General features: G+C 40.6%; 1 protein-coding gene across 1 annotated transcript in view; it reads right to left on the bottom strand.

Annotated features, from left to right (window-relative positions):
* Positions 1-21,989, bottom strand: part of man2a1 (mannosidase, alpha, class 2A, member 1) — a 119,787-nt gene that overhangs the window by 73,316 nt on the left and 24,482 nt on the right. The window contains exons 5-8 of the mRNA XM_063068639.1: positions 21,259-21,386; positions 19,011-19,184; positions 13,274-13,460; positions 6,376-6,553 (exon numbers count right to left, since the gene is read on the bottom strand). Of these exons, the coding sequence (XP_062924709.1) occupies positions 6,376-6,553; positions 13,274-13,460; positions 19,011-19,184; positions 21,259-21,386 (667 nt within the window). The remainder of the gene's footprint in view (positions 1-6,375; positions 6,554-13,273; positions 13,461-19,010; positions 19,185-21,258; positions 21,387-21,989) is intronic.

Raw genomic sequence — 21,989 nt, 5'->3', positions numbered from 1 at the left:
TTTTTTCATGTGCATCTGCCAAATTTTAAAAAGTTTCTTATATGAATTTTGCATCATTTTCATTTGGTGCATAAATATTCATAAAAGTCCATAGTTCGGAAAAAAGTTGACAATGTATAATCACATATCTCCCCGCAGAATCAGTTATTACATTTTGTATCCTAATCGGTAACGTTTTATTGATCAAAATTGCTACTCCCCTCGCTTTTGAATTAAATGAGGCCGCAACAACATTACCCACCCAATCTCTCTTTAGTTTCTGATGTTCTGTTTCTTTTAGGTGCGTTTCCTGTAAAAAAGCTAAATCTATCTTCATTTTTTTAATATATGTTAAGATTCTTTTTCTTTTCACTGGTCCATTAAGCCCATTAACATTAAAACTCAAAAAATTCAATAAATTAGTCATTATTCTTAACAAAGTTACTCCAATCTAAAACATTACTTATCTTCTCAACTCTCATAGTTCCTTGGGGAATCACTTTAAACTTCACCATGATGCTATGTGTTCCCCCCCCCCCAACCTTCCAGGCAAAAAGAGGAAAAAATGATAGAAAAAAAAAGAAAAAACAAAATACCCCCCCACTAATGTTGTGAATGAAAAGATACACAACACTACCCCCCTCCATTTTACGGGTCGCGGCAAAAGCCACGCTTGCACACATGATTAACGTAGCAATCGATCAGTGCTTCTTCCAGCTCCCCCGCAACAAAAAAAAAGTTATATATATATATATATAAACAAAATTAGTATTATTATTCCCAGCTAATTTCCTCCAGTATTAACCTTTCTTACCCCCCTCATATAATTAATACTATATTTATACATTCATCCAGCTTCAAAAATCCAACAAATCCATTCTTAAACCCAATCTTCATCTTCAATCTATCTCCCTCTCCTGAGTTTGTTCTTGTATCTGGTGAATATTCAGAGAATCTTGCACAAACTGCTCTGCTTTCTGGTAGTCATCAAAAAATCTTTTTTCTCCACCAGACAAAAAAATCTTCAAAGTTGCAGGATAACGCAGTATAAATTGATACCCATGCTCCCATAGGGTTTTTTTCACTGGATTAAACTTCTTCCTTTTCTTCAAAAGTTCATAACTTATATCAGGGTAGAAAAAAACTCTTTTCCCTTTAATTATCAATGGCCCTTTTCTATCTTTGGTAGCTCGAACAGCCGCCTGTAGAATCCTTTCCTTGTCTTGAAATCTTAAGAATTTTATTAAAATCAATCGTGGATATTGGTCATCTTTTGGTTTTGGTCTTAAAGCTCTATGTGCCCGCTCAATTTCAATTGATCGAGCCTCCTCTCCCATTTGCAAAACCTCCGGGATCCATCTTTGGAAAAATTCTATTGGCTTATCTCCTTCCATACCTTCTGCAAGACCAACAATTTTTATATTATTACGTCTACTGAAATTTTCCAACATGTCCACTTTCTCCAAGAGTCGGTTTCTTTCCGAGTTCCAGACAAGCAAATCATTTTCTGTTTTTTCCACTCTATCATTCATTTCTCTTTCCATCTTCTGAAGCTTCTTTTCCATTTTGTCCTGTCTTTCCATAACTTTATTATAGCATCTCTTCGTATCTCTAAGCTCTTCTCTTACTTTCCTTAATTCAGCCGTTGATCACAATACAGCCTCTCTTATGTCTCTATCATCTCCTTTACTTCCACTCGCTTCCAATTCTTCCTCCTCTTCTTCATCTGTGTTCTCTGCAGAATCCAGTTCTGACTCTGAGTCATTTTCAATTGCAGTGGGTGTCGGTACTTGTAGTTTGCGTTGTGTCGATTTGCGCATGCGCTCTTCTTTGCGCATGCGCAATTCCGTTGTCTTCTTAGGAGCAACCTCTGCCACCGCCGTTGCTCCCTGTTCTACCGAAGGAGATCCAACCTGAGTCTGAGGCTCCATCGTTGCAGTAGGCCCTTTTTTCTTCCCGTCTCGCGGCTGCTTCGCAACAGCAGACTTCTTTTGTTGCGGTTTAGGAGGCATATCGTAAAGTAGTCTTACAAAGTTTATAAATAGTTTTCAAAAAATATTTACCAACTTTGTTTTATTTATACGGTACTTTACTGATTTGTTGCGGGAGAGCTGAATTTACACGTCTCAATCCCACGTCATCACGTGACGCCCCCGTTGTTTGTCATCTATGTTAATGATTTGAATAAGAATGTGGTTGGCATGATTAGTAAATTTGCAAATGACATCAGAGCGTACAGTGGGCTGTGAGAGATAATCTAAAATAACAATGGGATCTAGATCAATCGTGGAAGTGGGCCAAAGAATATCAGATGGAATTAACTCAGACAAGTGCAAGGTGGTGTACTTTGGTACAAAGTATAGGGAGGAGGGCCCTGGAGATACTGTAGACCAGAGAGGCCGAAGAGTACAGGTACATAGTTCACTGAAAGTGGAGCCGCAGGTAGACAGAGTTTGGCACATCTGCATTCATTAGTCAGTATCATTTTACAACTGTACAAGTCCCTAGTGCACAACACAGAGCACTGTGTGCAATCCTGGTCATCAAGCTATAGGAAGGATGTTAATAAGCTGGAAATGATGCAGGATAGATTTACAGGATGTTATCGGCTGAAGAGCTTATTAGAAGGAGATGTCGAATAGGCTGAAACTTTTTTCCTTGGAGAGTAGGAGACTGAAGATGCCTCACAGACATACATCAAATCTTGAGGGGCATATATAAGGTGAACGATTACAGTATTTTTCCCAGGGTAGGGAACTGTAAAACTAGAGAGCTTAGGTTTAAGGTAAGACAGGAAAAACTTAGAAGGGACCGGAGAGTAACCTTTTCACTCAGAGAGTGGTGGGCATATGGAACAAGTTGCCAGAGGCAGATCTAATTATAATGTTTAAAAGATATTTAGATAGGAAAGGTTTATAAAGTTGATATGAGATAAATACAGGAAAATTGAACTCAGTTAGAGAACTTGGTCTGCATGAATAAGTTGGGCTGAATGGCCTGTTCCTTTACTGCGTCACCCAATGACTCCAAAACTGAAAAACCCGAAGATGCAGGAAATCTAAAATTTTTTTAAATGCCGGAAGTACTCAGTAAGTTATACTACATCTTTGGAAAGAGAAACAGAATTAATGTTTCTGGTTGAAGACCCTTCATTGGAACTTGGAAGGAGGTAAAAAGTTTATTCAGCTGCAGGACAGGTGGGAGTAGGGTGATATATCTGATGGGGTGAAACTGAATGACCATGGGAATAAGCTGCAAACAAGGTTATCTGGTAAATAGGTGAATGAGAGCAGTTAAGAGGGTGAGAACATACATCAAAGAACATGGACAAAATAATTAAAATGAAATATAAACTCCAGGTGCTAGAAATCTAAAACAAAATATAAAATTCTGGAAATATTCAACACATCAGGCTGCATCCCATGGCCTAAAGTAATGAGTACTTCCAATAGTATGGTTTTTAAATCATAGACAAAAGGCAGTAGGAATTGCAAAATGTAGAGCAGGAAGACATGCCAGAGAGATCAGGCTGCCCCGTCTTCCATTCTTGGAGGGGATAAAAAGAGGGAAAAAAAATTAATTGAGCCAATATCATAGATGGGTAGTTAATACAGATAGATAAATAAAGTTACATGAACCCAGAAGGCTACTACATGTCCAGATGGAAGATGAAGTGCTGTTCCCCAGCTTGCCTTGGCGCTCAACATATCAATGCAGGCAGCCTCAGAGCTATAGGTCAGAGTGGGAGCTTGATGAAGAATTAAAGTAGTAAGCAATGGGAAGCTCAGTGTCATTATTGTGAACTGAATACATGTACTCTGCAAAGATCTCACCCAATCTGTGTATCGTTCTCCAACGTAGCAAAGACCACATTGCCAACATTGAACACAGTGCCTTAGACTGGAAAAAGTACACACTGTTTCACCTTCCAGCCCAACAAGCTGCACTGCCCCACAACCCACCTATTTAACACTAGCCTAATTACAGGACAATTTATAATGACTAATAACCTACTAACCATTATGTCATTGGACCTGGAGGAAACCCACACATTCACGGGGAGAATGTACAAACTTCTTACAGACAGTACCAGAATTGAACTCCCAACCCAGAACACCCGAGCTGTAATACTATTGCACTGCCACTGTACTAATGGGTAATCTACAAATAAACAAATCAACATTTTTAAATTTTAGGTACCTGCTCCCTCCCATCCCTTTTCCACTCTCTTTTTGTTATACCTCGTTCCTCCTACACTGGTGTCCCCTCCCCCCAGCCTGTATACTCATTTTCTTCCCCTCTCCACCACTTCACCTGCCTATCACCTACACTCTCCTTCCAATGGGCCACATCTTCAACGCTCCCTTCTGCCATCCTGACTGCCCTTCCTTTCCCATCAGATTCCAACATCTGCAACCCTTTGTTTTCACTCATCATCTCCCAGCCTCTGTCACTATTTCCACCACTCTTCCATCTGCCAATCGCCTGTCCTTGCCAGCTCTTGACCCACTACTTCCCCCCACCCATTTATAATGTCTATCTCCCCTTTACTCTTTCAGACCATATGAAGGGTCTGAACTCTGACTGTCTATTTCTTCCCACGGATGCTGCTGGACCTGCAGGATTTCTCCAGCAATTTGTTTTTTAGCGCCTTGCTCAATTAAAATTCTGAATTTGTTTTTGCTTCCCGGTTTCCTCCTTATTACGTATTTGACTCTCCAGCTTATTTGAATGCCCCATAAACCCCGATTACTTGTGGTCCACTTAAACTAATACCCAGTCTCAAACAACAGAAACTCAACATAACTTCGCAATAACAAAGAATAACAAAGGTTTTGAAATTGTTATATGATACAGAAAATGCTGTAAGTACTTAGCCATCTTCTCTGATCAGAAAAACAAAGTTAACATTTCAGAAAAATATTTCTATTTTCCCTTATGCCCCTTCTAAACTTATCTCATCTATCAAACTCTAGTTCTGCTTCACCAGGTATATCAAATTGGTAACTGCCCCTCTTCCTTTTGTGATCCTTATGCCAGCTGATGTTGTCGGATGATCCCCTCTCATTGGAAACTATACAATAAATTTCAACAACTATTATTAACATTCCTTAACCTCATTTCTACACTTCCCTTCTGGGGATAAACAAAGCTACCTCACATCCAGTTTCACTTTCGGCACAAAATTTATGAACATGTTTTCATCTCACAAATGATAATTTGCATAACTTTTTTCAAAGGTAAGTACAGTAGAAACAAAAAAATCATATACTGACTCCTAGAACCTGCAATAGTTTATTCAATAAGCATATATTTTGCAACAGACCCAGATGAAAGGGTTTAAAAAATACACTACAGCCATACATGCTCTCTGGCCTGCTGAGTTCCTCCAGCATTTTGTTTTGTTGCCGCCTGGATTTCCAGCATCTGCAGATTTTCTTTTGTTTAGAGAGCTAAATCTATTTACCTCAGAGATCCATGCAACCCATGGAAATTTAATTAAAGGTATTTTAAAAGCAAAAGATAAAATTATGAATATAAAACAGTTAATTGGGGGATTAAATTACTGACCTGATTGCTGAATAAAGGTAAGCATAAAAAGGCTTTTCTTTTTCACAGGTACTCATTCACTTTTGGAAGCCCAGCTCAGGCAGTAGAATGGATTCACTAGAAATGCTAATAAGGGAACTTGGGTATTACCCTAACAATGGCTGATACAACTCCTTAAAAATGTAAATAATAGTCTGCCTCAACTGTCATTGAAGCTGTCATTATGGGAGTGAAAGAAAAGGAATAGATCTCACTGTAGGAAACTCCGTTATTAACGAGCAGTCAAAAAAAGAAAATGCTTGACTTCAAATTATTATCCCATTTCTTGTACAAGCAGGTTCTTAGATCTGGGGCTATAAAGATAAGAAGAAAATAACTGACAAGTGAGCTGTTTTATGCCTTGATGTGTTGATTCCACATATCCACTTCATACCAGGACGACTTTCAAAATGTTAAACGGAAGTCTAAAGAATTAATGATAACAACCAATTTCTGATGTATTCACATTTTCTCATTATAGTTTATCTCTCAACTTTATAGTATGGCTTTTTATAAACATTGTTTAAGATTCTCCTTGAGCATATATAGTTACTATTTCAGCTATCTGAGTCAACAAAGTCATCTTAGTCTTAGAACAATGTTCAAAGTAAATTTATTATCAAAATACATATGTGTACAACCTTGAGATTAATTTTCTTGTGGGCAATCACAGAAAATACAAGAAACACAAATGAGTAAATGAAAGACAACACCCAGCAGCAAAGACAAATAACCAAAGCGCAAAAGACAACTGTGCATGTTGCATAACTGTTGTTAATATGTATTGCTTTCTAGGATTTAACATACCTTAACATGGAGCTCTGGATGAGAATTCATATAATCAAACAGCTTCTGATAATTTTGAAACTGTTGGTCCCATTCTGACAATTGATCATAGCGAAAATCATCCCCCAGAGGAGCCAAGAGCACTTTGGTGCGGAAAAGTTTGGACTTTTTTCTATATTGATCTAAGAGGAGGTTGGCTCTTCAAAAACAAAACAAAATTAAGACATTTGATATATTAATAGTTAAAGCAATAGAATTATATTTAGTCTTGCAGCAAAAATACAAAGGAAGCAACCACTGAATACTTAGAACCTTATAGTTTACAACAAATTTCTTTTTACGGTACAGAGCATCATTGCATCGATGAGTACTCACACAGGAAAATACCACAAACAAAAATGAGCTGAATAATCACCTGTTTTTAATGAAGTATAGGATTGAGGGGAGATATCAGAAAGTGGAAGGGATGGAAGGTGGATAGGAGAGCAGAGTGGTGGGTGGGAGGGAGGGAGAGAGAGACAGACAGACGGGAGGAGCGTGCGAGTAAGAGAGAGGGAAGAGGGAGTAAGAGGGGGAGGGGAGAGAGAGTAAGAGGGGGAGGGGGAGGGGAGAGGGAGCAGGGGTTGAGGGAGAGAGAGACAGAGAGAAGGGGTTGAGAGGGAGAGGGGGGGTTGAGGGAGGGGGGGTTGAGGGAGAGAGAGGGGTTGAGGGAGAGAGAGAGAGAGGGGTTGAGGGAGAGAGAGCGGGGTTGAGGGAGAGAGAGGGGAGTTGAGGGAGAGAGAGGGGAGTTGAGGGAGAGAGAAGGGGAGTTGAGGGAGAGAGAAGGGGAGTTGAGGGAGAGAGGGGGGTTGAGGGAGAGAAAGGGGGGTTGAGGGAGAGAAAGGGGGGTTGAGGGAGAGAAAGGGGGGTTGAGGGAGAGAAAGGAGGGTTGAGGGAGAGAAAGGGGGGTTGGCTGGGGAGGGAGAGAGGTGTGGTGAGGGAGAGGGAGGAGGGTGAGGGAGGGGGAGGAGGGTGAGGGAGGAGGGAGGGTGAGGAGGGAGGAGGGAGGAGGGAGGGGGAGGAGGGAGGGGGAGGAGGGAGGGGGAGGAGGGAGGGGGAGGAGGGAGGGGGAGGAGGAGGAGGGAGAGGAGGAGGGAGAGGAGGAGGGAGAGGAGGAGGGAGAGGAGGGAGGGAGAGGAGGGAGGGAGAGGAGGGAGGGAGAGGAGGGTAGTGGGTAGAGGGGGGTTCGAGGGTGGTTAGTGGGGGGGTTAGAGGGGCACAGACTAAAGAGAAGGGAGAGTTAGAAACAGGACAATTGAAGAGGGACTGGAGTCATTTGAGAGGAAGAGAGGATGGTCAAAAGAACGAGGGATGATCGAGAGGTGGCCAGAGAACAGAAGGGGGTGCTGATGAGAAAGAGCAAGAAATAGTCAAGAGACAATGAGACAAGGCAGTTGAAAGTGACAGAAAGACAGGAGATTTGAGCTGAGAGGGGTGGCAATAGAAACAAGGAGCTCAAGACAGTAATATGTGGGCAATGAGAAGGAAATTCAAGGGAGAAAGAAATAAATGCGAGAGAGAGACAAAATATAGGGAAGGAGAGAGAGGACAGGAGAAAGATGCAGAGAGGTGTAAAGGAACAGACAATGAAAGGAGACATTGGGAAAAAGGAGAGAGAAAGATAGGTGAAGAATCACAGAATCAGAGTACAGCATGGAAACAGGCTCTTTGGCCTACCAAGCCTGTGCAGACCATCAAACACTCACTTACACTAATCGTGTTTCATATGAGAGCTGGGGACATGAAAATGAAGAGTTTGAGGGGATAGAATGAGTGAAAATATGATGAGAGAGGGTGGAATAGGGGAGGGCACAAAAGTTAGTTCATGTTGGGTTTTCTTCACTTCCATGTGGGATCCAAATCGGAAGTGAAGCAGATTGGAGGCTAGAAATTGAAACAGAAATGAATGTCAGCAAGGTCAGTAGGCAAGACAGACAGTAACATGGCAGGGAGTGAAGAAAGACCATTAGATTAAATTGCATTTATTTCAATGGAAGAGGCCTGGCAGGTAAGGCAGATGAACTTAGGACATGGATAGCTACATTGGACTGGAATATTACAGCCATTACAAAAACATAGCCAAGAGAGGGGCAGGACTGGCAGCTAAATGTTACAGGGTATCGGTGCTATAAGTGGAATAGAGGAGGAGGAAGATTTGGAAGGTGTGGGTCAAGAAGTTACATTTTTTCTTTAATGAGAAATTTATGGTAGTAATTCAAGAGGAACTAGATATGCAAAGGGACTGATCTGGCCCACAAGTTGTACTTCCAAATAGGTGCAGGTAAATTTTGATCGTATTAGAAAGGAAATAGGTTGAAATAGATTGTTTGCAGGCAACGGGATGTCTGGCAAGTGGGAAGCTCTTAAAAGTGAGATGCTGAGCATTCAAGATATGAATGTTTCTGTTGGATCCACGTGTTCCTCTCCCTTCTTCAGCCTGTGGTTCCCTCCTGCTTTAAGATCACTATCATCCCGGTACCCAAGAAAAATGACTACTACCCAGTGGCTCTGACATCTACCACCATGAAGTGCTTCGGGTGGCTTGTCATGACGCGCTTCAACTCCAACTTTCTCCTGCCAAACAGCTCTATGACAGATTCCACCTCCCTAGTCCTACATTCATCCCCAAGCATCTAGACATAAAGACACCTACATCAGACTATTCGTTATTGACTACAGTTCCACCTTCAAGACTAATATTCAACAAAATTATCATCAGACTCTGAATCCTTGACTTCCTGACCAACAAACTGCAATCAGTAAGGATAGGTAGCAACACCTCCACCATGATTATTCTAAACACTGGTGCTTCACAAGGTTGTGTCCTCATCCCCCTACGCTACTGCCTGTACACTCAGGACTAAGTGGCCAATTTCTGTTCTAACTCCATCCACAAGTTTGCAGATAATACCATTTCCTCCTTCCTGTAAGCTTTCTAACTCATTCCAATAAGCTCTCTATTTAATTCCTGTACTCCAATTCAAATATCAATGAATCAGTGCACAGGAAGGACGTAAAGAGCTCAGTGACATGGTTTCATGACAACAATCTTTTCCTCAATGTCAAAAATAGAGCTGGTCATTGACTTCAGAAAGGGGGGCAGCGCACAGGCACACATCTACATCAATGGTGTGTGATTGAGAAGTTGAGAGTTTCAATTTCCTAGGTGTGAACATCACCAATAGCCTGTCCTGATCCAACAGAACAGATGCCGTGGTCAAGTAAGCTCACCAGTGCCTTTATTTCCCTTGCAAACTAAAGGAATTTGTAATGTCCCTACAGACCAGTACATATTTTCATCAATATACTATAGAAAACATCTGGAAGAATGATGGCTTGGTGTGGCAACTGCTCTGCATGTGACCTCAAGAAACTACAGCGGATACAATTCAGCGCTTCAAGGTAACCAACCTCCCCTCTCTGGACCCTATCTATATTCTCACTGCCTCAGTAAAGCAGCCAGCATATTCAAAGATCCCACCCGCACTGGACAATCTCTCTTCTCCCTTCTTCCATCTGGAAAAAAATACAAAAGCCTGAAAGTACATAACACCAGGCTCAAGGACAGGTTCTATAGCACTGTTATCAGAGCCTTGAACAGACCTCCTGTATGATAAAACAGACTTACGACCACACAATCCACCTCGTTATGATTTTGCACTTAACTGTTTAATTGCACTGCACTTTTGCTGTAGCTTTTACACTTTCTCTACATTGTTACTTTTTAACCCTGTTCTACCTCAATGCACTGTGTTTTGATTTGATCTGTATGAACAGTATGCAAGACAAGCTTTTCACTGTATCTTGGTACATGTGGCAATAATAACACAATGTCAGTACTAAGAGAGTAAAAGGCAATGGTAGCAGAAGGAGGAAACCCTGGATGATGAGGGATATTGAGGCTCTGGTCAAGAAAACCGATGTGGCATGGGTCAAGTACTGGCAGCTGTAATCAACTGAAGACAGTACAATGGATACAGAAGTATACTCAAGAAGGAAATCAGAAGGGCAAAATGGGGGTATGAAGTACCTTTGGGAAAGGTGGTTAAGCAGAATCCAAAGAGATTTTTATATATATATTAAAGAATAAAGAATAACTAGAGGGAGAATAGGCGCTTTCAAAGACCAAGGTTGACATCATTGCATGGAACCACTGGAGATAGGTGAGACCCTCAATATTTTTTTATTTTCTCCTATTTTTATCAAACCATGGAGAACAAGATGAAGACTTCAGAACTTGAGATAGTTTAGGGGGATGTCTTGGGGATAGTCCGCTTTACAGCAGAGGATGTACTATATGCCTTAAAGCATATGAAGGTAGATGACTCTCCAGGACCTGATAAGGTAATCCAAGAAAACTGTGGGAATCTAGAGAAAAATTGCTGAAGCCCTGGATGAGATATATGATTTATCCAAACTGACAAGAAAAGTGACAGAAGACTGAAGGGTGGTTATTGTTATGGCTTTATTTAAGAAGGGCTGCAAAGAAAAAAATCTCGGCAATTATAGACCAGTGAGCCTAACGCGTATGGCAGACGATTGATAGAAGGGCTTCTGGGGACAAGATATACAAGCATTTGGAAAGGCAAGAGATAATCAGCAAAGTTTGTGCATGCGAGACCATATCTTACAAAATTGAGTTTTCTGAAGAAGTAACCAAGAAGGTCAATGAAAGCAGGGTAGTAAATACAGTCTATGTTGACTTTAGTAAGATATTTGATAAGGTTCAACATGGTAAGCTGCTGTGGAAAGTTAGATCGCATGAGATCCAGGGAGAATTAGCTAATTGCATATACAACCAAAACACACAAAATACTGCAGGAACTCAGCAGGTCAAACCACATCTATGGAAAAGAGTACAGTCAACATTTCGGGCCATGATCCTTCATCAGGGTTGGAGAAAAAAGATGAAAAGTCAGAGTAAGAGGTGGGAGGAAGAGAGGAAGAAATACAAGGTTGTAGGTGATAGGTGAAACTGGTGGAGGGGATGGTGAAGTAGAGAGCTGGGAAGTCGACTGGTGAAAGAAATGCCACTCCCCATTCCCATTTCCCTCTCTCACATCTCCTTACCTACCCATCACCTCCTTCTGGTGCTCCTCCTCCTCTTTCTTCCATGGGCTTCTGTCCCCTCCCATCAGATTCCCTCTTCTCCATCCTTTTATCTCTTTAACCAATCGACTTCCCAGCTCTCCACTTCACCCCTCCCCCTCTCCCAGTTTCACCTATCACCCACTATCTTGTGTTTCTTCCTCCCCTACCCCCACCTTCTTACTCTGACTTCTCATCTTTTTCCCCCAGCCCTAACGAAGGGACTGTAGATGCTACCTGCCCTGCTCAGTTCCTCCAGCATTTTTGCGTGTGTTGCTTGGATTTTCATCATCTGCAGATAATCTCTTGTCTTTAATTGTATATACAATAGGTTCAATGGTAAGAAGCAGAGAGTGATGGTGGAAGATTGCTTTTGGACTAGTAGCTCATGACTAGTGGTCTCCTTCAGGGGTCAGTGCTGGGCCCACTGCTATTTGTCATCTACAATCAATGATGTGTAATGCATGGTTAGTAAATTTACAAATAACACTAAAGTAAGTGCTTTTGTTAACTGTGAAGAAGGCTATCAGGATTTACAGAGAGATCTTGCTCGAATGGGTAATAGTGTCAAGGATGGACAAATGGATTTTAATTTGGATAAGGTGTTGCAGTTTGGGGAAACAAATGAGTGTAGGACTAATGTGAAATTAGTAGTGCTCTGGGAAATGTTGTAGAATAAAGGGACATAGGAGTATAAATACAGGGTTTCTTGAAGGTGGCATTATAGTACTCAGGGTGATAAAGAATGCTTCTATCACGCTCTCCTTCATCCATCAGGGCATCGAATACAGAATTTGGGATGTTATGATGCAGTTGTACTATACAAGGCATTGATGAGGCTACATTTTGAAAACTGTGGTAAAAGAAAGATATTAAGCAGGAAAGAGTGCGTAGTAGATTTTGCAAAGATATTGCTGCAGCTTAAGGAGTTGTGTTATAGAGAGAGGTTGAGCAAGTTAGGACCTTGTTCACTGGTGCACTGAAGAATGAGGGGTGTTCTTAGAGAGGTGTATAAAATCATGTGGTGTACAGATAGGATCAATGTACATAGACTTTTTTCTGAGCTTGGGAAATCTTGAACATAGAAATATAGAAGATTTAATAGGAACCTGAGGGGCAACTTTTTCACCCACAGAGTAGTCAGTATGTGGAAGGAAATGCCAGAGGAAGTGGTTGAGGGAGGTACTTGGATTGGTACATAGATAGCAAAGGTTCAGGAGAGTATCGCCTAAAGGGCTCACTTTTGTACTGTATGAGTCCGTGTCTCAGAATTACAATGGGCTTATGACGTACATGCAGTGCGAATATGTGTGATAGCAAGTGCTTTGTTGAATGTCTGTAATATATAATAGCAAAACAGGTATGGTCAAGAGTCATTGGAGAATGTGGTTTTATAAGCATTGTCATGAAGGTCAATTTGTGCGTTAACTCATTCTGTCAAAACATTGATACATAAATTTAGATTGCTTAATTTGTGTACATAAATCCAGTTGTTGGCAATATTTTCTTCATTTCTTCCTCAAATGTCATTTATAAGAAAACATCTCAAAGCACCTTTATTAGCCTCCAGATAACTGGTGGGATCACAGATGCATACAGTAGGTGCAGTAATTAATTCAATTAATTCACTTTATATTCCCCAAAACCGAATTCCACTTCTGCAGATAAGGAACAAAGTTCTAATTTTCTATTTCTCACTGTATCTAAGATGTTACATATAAATGCATTTTCTGTAATTACTTAATACAGATTTGAATTAGTTTTAGAACTTAATTGAAGATTTTTACGTTACCTTTCTTGAACATTGCCTTCATGTATTTCAACTGGAGGTATCCTCCAAGGACAGCTAATTCTGCCTCCAGGAAGACGTTTGAAATCAAATTGACAGCAGATTTTAGGATCAGGGCCACAAGTATGAGGAACATCATAACTATAAAATGGCATCATATGACAAAGGATGTCAGTGTTGCCACTTCGATCTGAAAATATAGTAACAGTAGAGAATGCATGAGGGAACTAAGTTAATATAACTAATTTAAAAAAATAATATTTTATTAATTACAGCAAACAAGTTTATGACTGATAAAACTTACAAGAAAATCAAGCTTGATAAAAGCTCGTGGTTATGAGTAGAGCAGGTTGGCTTGACACATTTCAACACAATGGGTAACAATCTGAGCTGTCAAGCCCCATTAATTGTGTCAGCATGACTTTGGAAAGTATAATACAAATTCAATGGAATGTGAATAAAAGCAGAATACAGGTCTTTGTGCAGCAGTACAGAGCTGACAAAATTGGTAACTGACAATGAATTAACAAATGAGCTGCTATCTTCAAACTCAGGAGATTTGCCGTGTGTGTTTTGCACTGTTGTAAGACAGATGTGGTAGCTCAAAGTTAGACATCCACATGGTGCTGTATTCATTCAACATTACCAGAGTCAGTATCATCGTACTCAGGAATAAAAAAAAGTCTAAACATTGAAACTACAACAAAAGTGCACACTAAACAGAAAAAAAAACAAGCAACAGATACCAAGTGATCATACAACCAACAAATCAAATCAAAGCTCTGCTATCCTGCTGTATCCTAATGTGATATGATTAACTAAATAGCTAATTGGAGGGAAAAGTTCCAGGAGCATTTCCATCATCAACAATAGCTGTATTTAGCTCAACTGCCAAAGACAAGGCTGAGGTTGCTACAAAATTCTAACACTGTTTACGTTTTGACACAACTAGATAGACCGGATATGGAAGGATGATTCCCCTGCTTCCCTTGAATGAGGGGCAGCAATGTGAGTCAAGACACTTTAGACTGAAATGAGAGGATATTTATACACTCAAGAGGTTGCTATATATGTGGAAGGCTCTATAACAGAAGGCAGTGAATATACAAAAGGGTCTGGGGGGGAAAAGAAATTTGGTAATGAGACATGGAATCAGCCATGATTGTACTGACTACAAGTGCAGGCTTGAAGAGCCGAATCATTAATTCCTGTTCTTATTTACTGTGAAACATATGAAAGCATCTTCAGCTGAGAGTCAAATTCAATGTGAAGAGCCAATTTCAATACTAAGTCCCTAAGTTCCATGTGTTCAGATGGAAGTATGTGCTGATGTGTTAATGTTAGACATCATTGGATCAATGCAGGAAATCAAAGCTAAAGATCAGAGTGGGAGGGAGATGGGAGAACTAAAGTGTTAGGCATCTACAGGTAACCCGCAAGGTGGCATCTAACATATTTCTGGCTCTCCCAGTGTTTGCGGAGGTGAAATGAATCTGTGTTTGGTGGTAGAATCTTTTTGGAACTGGTGAAAGAAGATCCGTTGAATATGGAGGTTGGTGGGATGCAAGGTGACAAAGAAGAGAATGTTTTCCTGCTTAATCCAGGAGTGAAAGCAGTGGGATCAAAGGTGAAAGAAACAGAGAAGACAAAATCAAGAGCTCTGTCCACTACAGAGAAGTGGATGCCATGGTTCAGGAAGAACCAAGACACTACAGATTTTCCTTTGCTGAACATGTCATCACTGAAGCAAGTGCAATAGAGAAGAAACTGATAATTTATCCTTCTCTTCCAGCCAGGAGGATATAAGATTAGGAGTGCAAGAAATAATGGAGATGCAGGCTAACATATCTGTTAGTCTGTGATGAGAGTCCTTGACAGGGAATGTTTGGACCCAAATGCTGGAGTATCCAAAGCAAGGATCGAGACACAGTATCAAACTGGACTGAGAGCTGAGCACAAAGCAAATGCTAAACATGATCACTAGTAGAACTTACGATTGAGCACTGAACCTCAGTACAGGTGCTCTTTAAATACTCAATTCTTGGTGCCCAAAACGTGACTGCCAATTAGCGGACTGTCCTGAACCCTTAAGGGGGCCGTGCCAGATATTCATACGGGTTAAACTCACCTCAGCATATCTTTCACAGTTAGGGTTGCCAACTTTCTCACTCCCAAATAAGGGACAAAAGTAGCAGTCAAATCCCAGGACACTTTACCCCAAGGAAGACTCCTGCTTCGTCCCTGTGCCGAAGACGCCGCGCCCCAGTGGCCTCAATGACTACAGACCAGTAGGATTGACCTCCCACATCATGAAGACCCTGGAGAGACTTGTTCTGGAGCTGCTCCGGCCTATGGTTAGGCCACACTTAGATCCCCTTCAGTTCTCCTACCAGCCCCAACTAAGAGTTGAGGATGCCATCGTCTACCTGCTGAACCGTGTCTATGCCCACCTGGACAAGCCAGCGAGCACTATGAGGGCCATGTTTTTTGACTTCTCCAGTGCGTTCAACACCATCCGCCCTGCTCTGCTGGGGGAGAAGCTGACAGCAATGCAGGTGGATGCTTTCCTGGTGTCATGGATTATTGATTACCTGACTGGCAGACCACAGTACGTGTGCTTGCAACACTGTGTGTCAGACAGCGTGATCAGCAGCACTGGGGCTCCACAGGGGATTGTCTTGTCTCCCTTTCTCTTCACCATTTACACCTCAGACTTCAACTACTGCACAGAGTCTTGCCATCTTCAGAAGTTTTCTGATGACTCTGCCATAGTTGGATGCATCAGCAAGGGAGATGAGGCTCAGTACAAGGCTACGATAGGAAACTTTGTCACATGGTGTGAGCAGAATTATCTGCAGCTTAATGTGAAAAAGACTAAGGAGCCAGTGGTGGATCTGAGGAGGGCTAAGGCACTGGTGACCCCCGTTTCCATCCCGGGTGTCAGTGTGGACATGGTGGAGGATTACAGGTACCTGGGGATACGAATTGACAATAAACTGGACTGGTCAAAGAACACTGAGGCTGTCTACAAGAAGGGTCAGAGCCGTCTCTATTTCCTGAGGAGGCTGAGGTCCTTTAACATCTGTCAGACGATGCTGAGGATGTTCTACGAGTCTGTGGTGGCCAGTGCGAGCATGTTTGCTGTTGTGTGCTGGGGCAGCAGGCTGAGGGTAGCAGACACCAACAGAATCAACAAACTCATTCGTAAGGCCAGTGATGTTGTGAGGATGGAACTGGAGTCTCTGACGGTGGTGTCTGAAAAGAGGATGCTGTCCAAGCTACATGCCATCTTGGACAATGTCTCCCATCCACTACATAATGGATTGGTTGGGCACAGGAGTACATTCAGCCAGAGACTCATTCCACTGAGATGCAACACTGAGCATTATAGGAAGTCATTCCTGCCTGTGGCCATCAAACTTCACAACTCCTCCCTTGGAGGGTCAGACACCCTGAGCCAATAGGCTGGTCCTGGACTAATTTCCTGGCATAATTTACATATTATTATTATTTAATTATTTATAGTTTTATATTACTATATTTATACTCTATTCTTGGTTGGTGCAACTGTAACGAAAACTAATTTCCCTCGGGATCAATAAAGTATGACTATGACTATGACATGACCATGAAGCCTTGCGTGGTCACCTGTGTGCGCATTCATGACGTGCGCAGGTGATGTGCGCATGCGCATACGTGCTAATTTTTTTCTCACCACAAATCGGTTTTGCCTTCATCTTCCCAACTATACTGTACATACATTATTTCTACTTTATATAGGCTGTGTATTTATCATATCATACCTGCTTTTACTATATGTTAGTGTTATTTATTTTTGGTTTTATGTGTTATTTGGTATGATTTGTTAGGTTATTTTTTGGGTCTGGGAACGCTCAAAAATTTTTCCCATATAAATTAATAGTAATTGCTTCTTCGCTTTATGCTATTTCAGCACAAGCGGTTTCATAGGAATACTCTACCTTAGCAGGGGAAATACGGGACAAGGGCGGTCCCATATGAGACAAACCAATTTAGCCCAATATACGGGATGTCCCGGCAAATACAGGACAGTTGCCAACTCTATGTTCAAGTTCAACAGTGCGTGACAGGGAACGAGGAATGATGCAGCTGACTCATATCATTTCATCACGGCCCGGTAGCGCATGCTTTGCGGCCCAGTACCAGTCCGCGGCCTGGTGGTTGGGGACCGCTGAGTTACAGCGTCTAAATCCTGGAAGCTGGCTTGGTTGGGAGCATCTTGTAACATAGCCATGGAAGATAGGAAGCCATGGTAAATGAAACAGAAAATATCTTAGAAGTCTATTATGTAGAAAATAGCCACCCTATTAGTGCTGTCTCAGTCATCAAAGTAATGGGAGTTGTCATCAATTCTTAATTTCTATCAGACAACATTTAACAATAAACCTACTCACCAGTACTGAGCTTGGACTTTAGCAAGATCAACAAGCTCCAAGTATCAATGGTCCAAACAAGAACAAGATCTGAGTCCCTTAATTAATAAACAAATATGCCAAAAACTGGTGCACTGTTCAATCAATATACCACTGAATTTTTAAAAATTATTTTAAAAAAGGATAGTTTGTTGTAATTGGTACCTTTGCTCCAGGTGAAAAGTTACACTTGCCCTCTCATTATTTCCTGATCACAGCCCCTACCTTTGCAGTTTTGCCATTCATTGGTGAATCTAAATGGACAATAACCTTCATCAACTCCACTTTCAATTTACTTACTACTCAAGATCGTTCTAATCAGCAAAATTAAATTCTGCATTACTTTCACTATAAATAACTCTCACTATAAGCTCCATACCATTGTCTCCTCAATCATACTGCAACAATATATATCTGCGACAATACATATTATAAGCAATCTGCTGGAAGAACTCAGTGGATCAAGCAGCAGCTGTGAATGGAAATGAATTGTCAGGTCCTGATGCAAGGTTTGTCAACAACTCCTTTCATCCCACGGATGCTACATGACCTGCTGAATTCTTCCAGCAGATTGTTTAATGCTCCTGATTCCAGCAACTGTAGTCTCTTGTGTCTCAACATGCACATAAGATTCTTTTGTCACAGAGCAGTACACCACTGTTCTCCCTGCTTCAAAAAAAATTACTCTCACACTTGTCATTCTATTAGAGCTAAGGAATGGTTAGCAGTAGTTAACAAATACAGTGCAACTTGGACAGCAACATCATCCTGGATATCCGAGCTTAACTATGCAATTGCTCTTGACATAAATTACATCAAGAGGCAGATCTGTTATTGTCCTGAAGTAGCCAGCAATGGCCAATAGCTATTCAGTGTGGTGTCTGACAATCTACATTATAACAATAGGAATCTGATGAATAAATTCAGAGGTAAAGATTTAGTATAACTTTTAAGTACCATATTTATTAAACATACTCTGTTTGATAGAAGTCCATGACTGTCTCATTATTATTTGAAATAACATATATTGATCTCTAGTGGGGTTCTCAACAGTGAGCTCTTGATCAGCCATTCATATTCATAATTCATATTCAGCCTTTTGTGTAACACTGTACATATGGGACTGTGCAAGGTAAAACTTAAACACCAAATTAATTGATGTTTAAATTTATACCAATAATGACAGTTATTACAAATGCTCTAAATACATGAAAAGAATTATAATTTTAAGCTCAGCATTACACAGTAAATTAGAATGTTATGAGATATATTTCACTATTTTCACCTACCCCAGTTCTGACGCCAGTAGAATTCCAGGCTCTTTTGAGTTGCAAAATGTTTCTTGACAGAATAGTGAACTCTCTGAATTAGCATATTTGACATACCAGTCTGTTTTAAAAGATATGCCATTGTAGATGTGTGACCAAATGGATCAATCGCCCATCCTGTCCTCGGTTTTACTCCTGTCATAATGAAGAAAAGTAGATTAACCTGGTAATTAATAACCTGCTTATACTAGGGAAGGAAAAAGGGTTTGCCATTTTATTTAATGAACAACAGAAACAAATCAGCACCATCAGAAACAACTTCTGTGGCGAGAAGGCTGCGAGCCAATATTCAACTCCATTTCACCAATTAAAGCTTCTATTTTTCACTAATTTAAGCAATGAGAGAGATGTAAAAGCTAGCTGCCTGCCTTTTTATTACTGGGGGATCGCTCTGCTACAGAGGGGGGAGACTGCTTTTTTATCGCTAATGAGATCACCCTGTTATGGAGAGGGGGAATGTAGCCCAGGTTTTCTGTGTTTTGGATGTAGACTTGGACAGTAGACTATTTTTTTCCAGTCTGATGGCTTTTTTATATTCTGTGTTTTTCGCCTGATATTTCTTGGGTTTCTTTTTGTGCGCAAGGGAGAGGGATTTGGGGGTTGATGTGCTGTTCCATTTTTGTTTGTTTTTTTTGTGCAGGGAGGAGGGATTTGGGGGTTGATGATCATGCTGCCATTCGTTTCTTTCTTGGTTTCATGGCTATCTAGAGAAGAAAGTTTTCAGAGTTGTATACTTTGATAATAAATGAACCTTTGAAAATTTTTGGATAGCAGAGGAATCAAGGGAAATGGCAACATATCAGCACGCATAGACATGGGTTTGCTAACAAGAATAAAAGACCAGGCATGAAGAGGGGGAGGGGAGGAGAGGAATAGGAGATGAGCTGTCATCGTCAAGAAATCCCCGGGTTAGGACAACTATGCAGCCAAAAAAGTGAAAACATAAGTTTCCATCACATCCAACGATTTGTGATGAAAGAAACCACTAGGTCTGGACAGGCCTGTCAACACATCGAATAGGTGCTGCCATTCTCAGCAATGAGCCAATTTAAAGAGCTGGCCAGGCTGCAACCTGAACCCAACATCTCAAGGCTGAGAGGCTGTACTCCTTAGCTTACTCAACATCAACCCTCAATGGCAATCTGTTCATACTGAGCCGAGGATGATTCACTGATCGTTTCATGCCAAAATCTTGCCACAGCAGTGAGACGGATAAGGGTTGATGCTAGGTGCTCAGTGGCTTGACAGAGTAACTCCTGGCCTGTTTTAAGGTACTGTGGGGGTTTACCAGCACTAAAACGTCCTATAAATACCTATGAGTGTTCCAGTGGAGGACCAAGAGAACTAAAATGAATCAGTACTCTCCAGAGCAGCACTAATTGGGTACCAGTGGAGAGGATGTAGATGCAAGTTAACAACTAGAAAGATTAGAGTGGTTTGGATGAAATCCTTTTCCTTCACAACTTGATGAGGGTTGGAACTTACTGCCTGACAGGTTAGTAGATGCAGAATTGATCACATTAGTAAATTAGCTGGATGAACATCTGAAATGAGCTGTTATGTACAAGGTTCTTTCAGATGAAGGAGCTGTAATGCAAGAGTAACGAAACAGTTGCATTACTGATTGAACTATATGGCTATAACCTTTGCTATGTAAGGTGCTATATAACCTTGGTCTGTGCTATAACCTTTGATGATGGCAGCAGTTATAAAAAAGTAATAAGCCAGTATGCAAGGAGAGGGAACAATTTAAAACGTTAGCTAACACTGGACCTGAGAAGAGATACATTCTGAGGACAAAACAAGTTCCAAGGGGATTTGAAGAAAGATAGGAAAGGATTTCAGGAAATGCATGTTGGGGGAAAGAGAACAGTGAACACATTGAGTTTGCAGGGAAAAGGTAGTGTTTTCAAATTCATGGATAAAGTTTTCTGAACTTTTCCTATTATTAATTTTGTAACTATTTTAGAAATTTTACACAGTCTCTTAATTGTAAAAAAAACATAAATAGACAAGAAATTAAGAAACTTATACATCTATATTGACAATGATTTTATAGATGATCAAATTTTTGATGTGGCTGACAAACAGAAGCACGGAATTAATAGTTAATTTCTACAAAATTCCGTGATAGATTGTTAATATATTCAGAAATGGTGGTTAGTAATTGAAAGAAAAGATGTAAGAATAATCTCTGAATAATTCTCACCCAAGTTCTTCTCAAGCCACTGATGTCCTTCAATCAGCTGGTCAATCATTGCAAAATAATGTGTACTAGCCTCATCAGTCATGACCCAACCTCCTGTTGTTATTTCCAACTGACCCTGTTCACAAAGCCTAGAAAAGAAAAGTAGCACCAAATTTTAGAAATTCATATCAAGACAGCAAAATGCTATATTTCAATATTCCTTTAAAAGTTTCATTTAATAGTTATGGTTTAGAAATCAAAATTCAGAATTAAGTAGTACTTAGAAAAAAACAATTTGAACAAAAATATAATCCAAAAGCAAAATACAGGTTTCCCCCGCCATCCGAAAATAGAGCGTTCCTATGAAACGGTTCGTAAGCCGAAATGTCGTAAAGCAAAGAAGCAATTACCATTTATATGGGAAAATTTCGTGAGCGTTCGTAAACCCAAAAATAACCTACCAAATCATGCCAAATAACACATAAAACCTAAAATAACAGTAACATATAGTAAAAGCAGGAATAATATGATAAATACACAGCCTATATAAAGTAGAAATGCTTCTCTACAATGATTGCCTGCACAGATCTCCGTAGCAAAAATCTCACGCAAGCGCTGCTGGCATAAACGTGCTCTCCAGTAACCTTCAAACTATGAAGCTGCCAAATCTACCAAATAACACGTAAAAATACACAGCCTATATAAAGTAGAAATAATGTATGTACAGTGTAGTATCACTTACCGGAATTGGG

The sequence above is a fragment of the Mobula hypostoma genome, chromosome 16 (assembly GCF_963921235.1).
Source record: "Mobula hypostoma chromosome 16, sMobHyp1.1, whole genome shotgun sequence".
NCBI lineage: Eukaryota > Metazoa > Chordata > Chondrichthyes > Myliobatiformes > Myliobatidae > Mobula > Mobula hypostoma.
The sequence above is the reverse complement of the archived record's forward strand: the minus strand, read 5'-3'. Positions and strand labels throughout refer to the sequence as shown.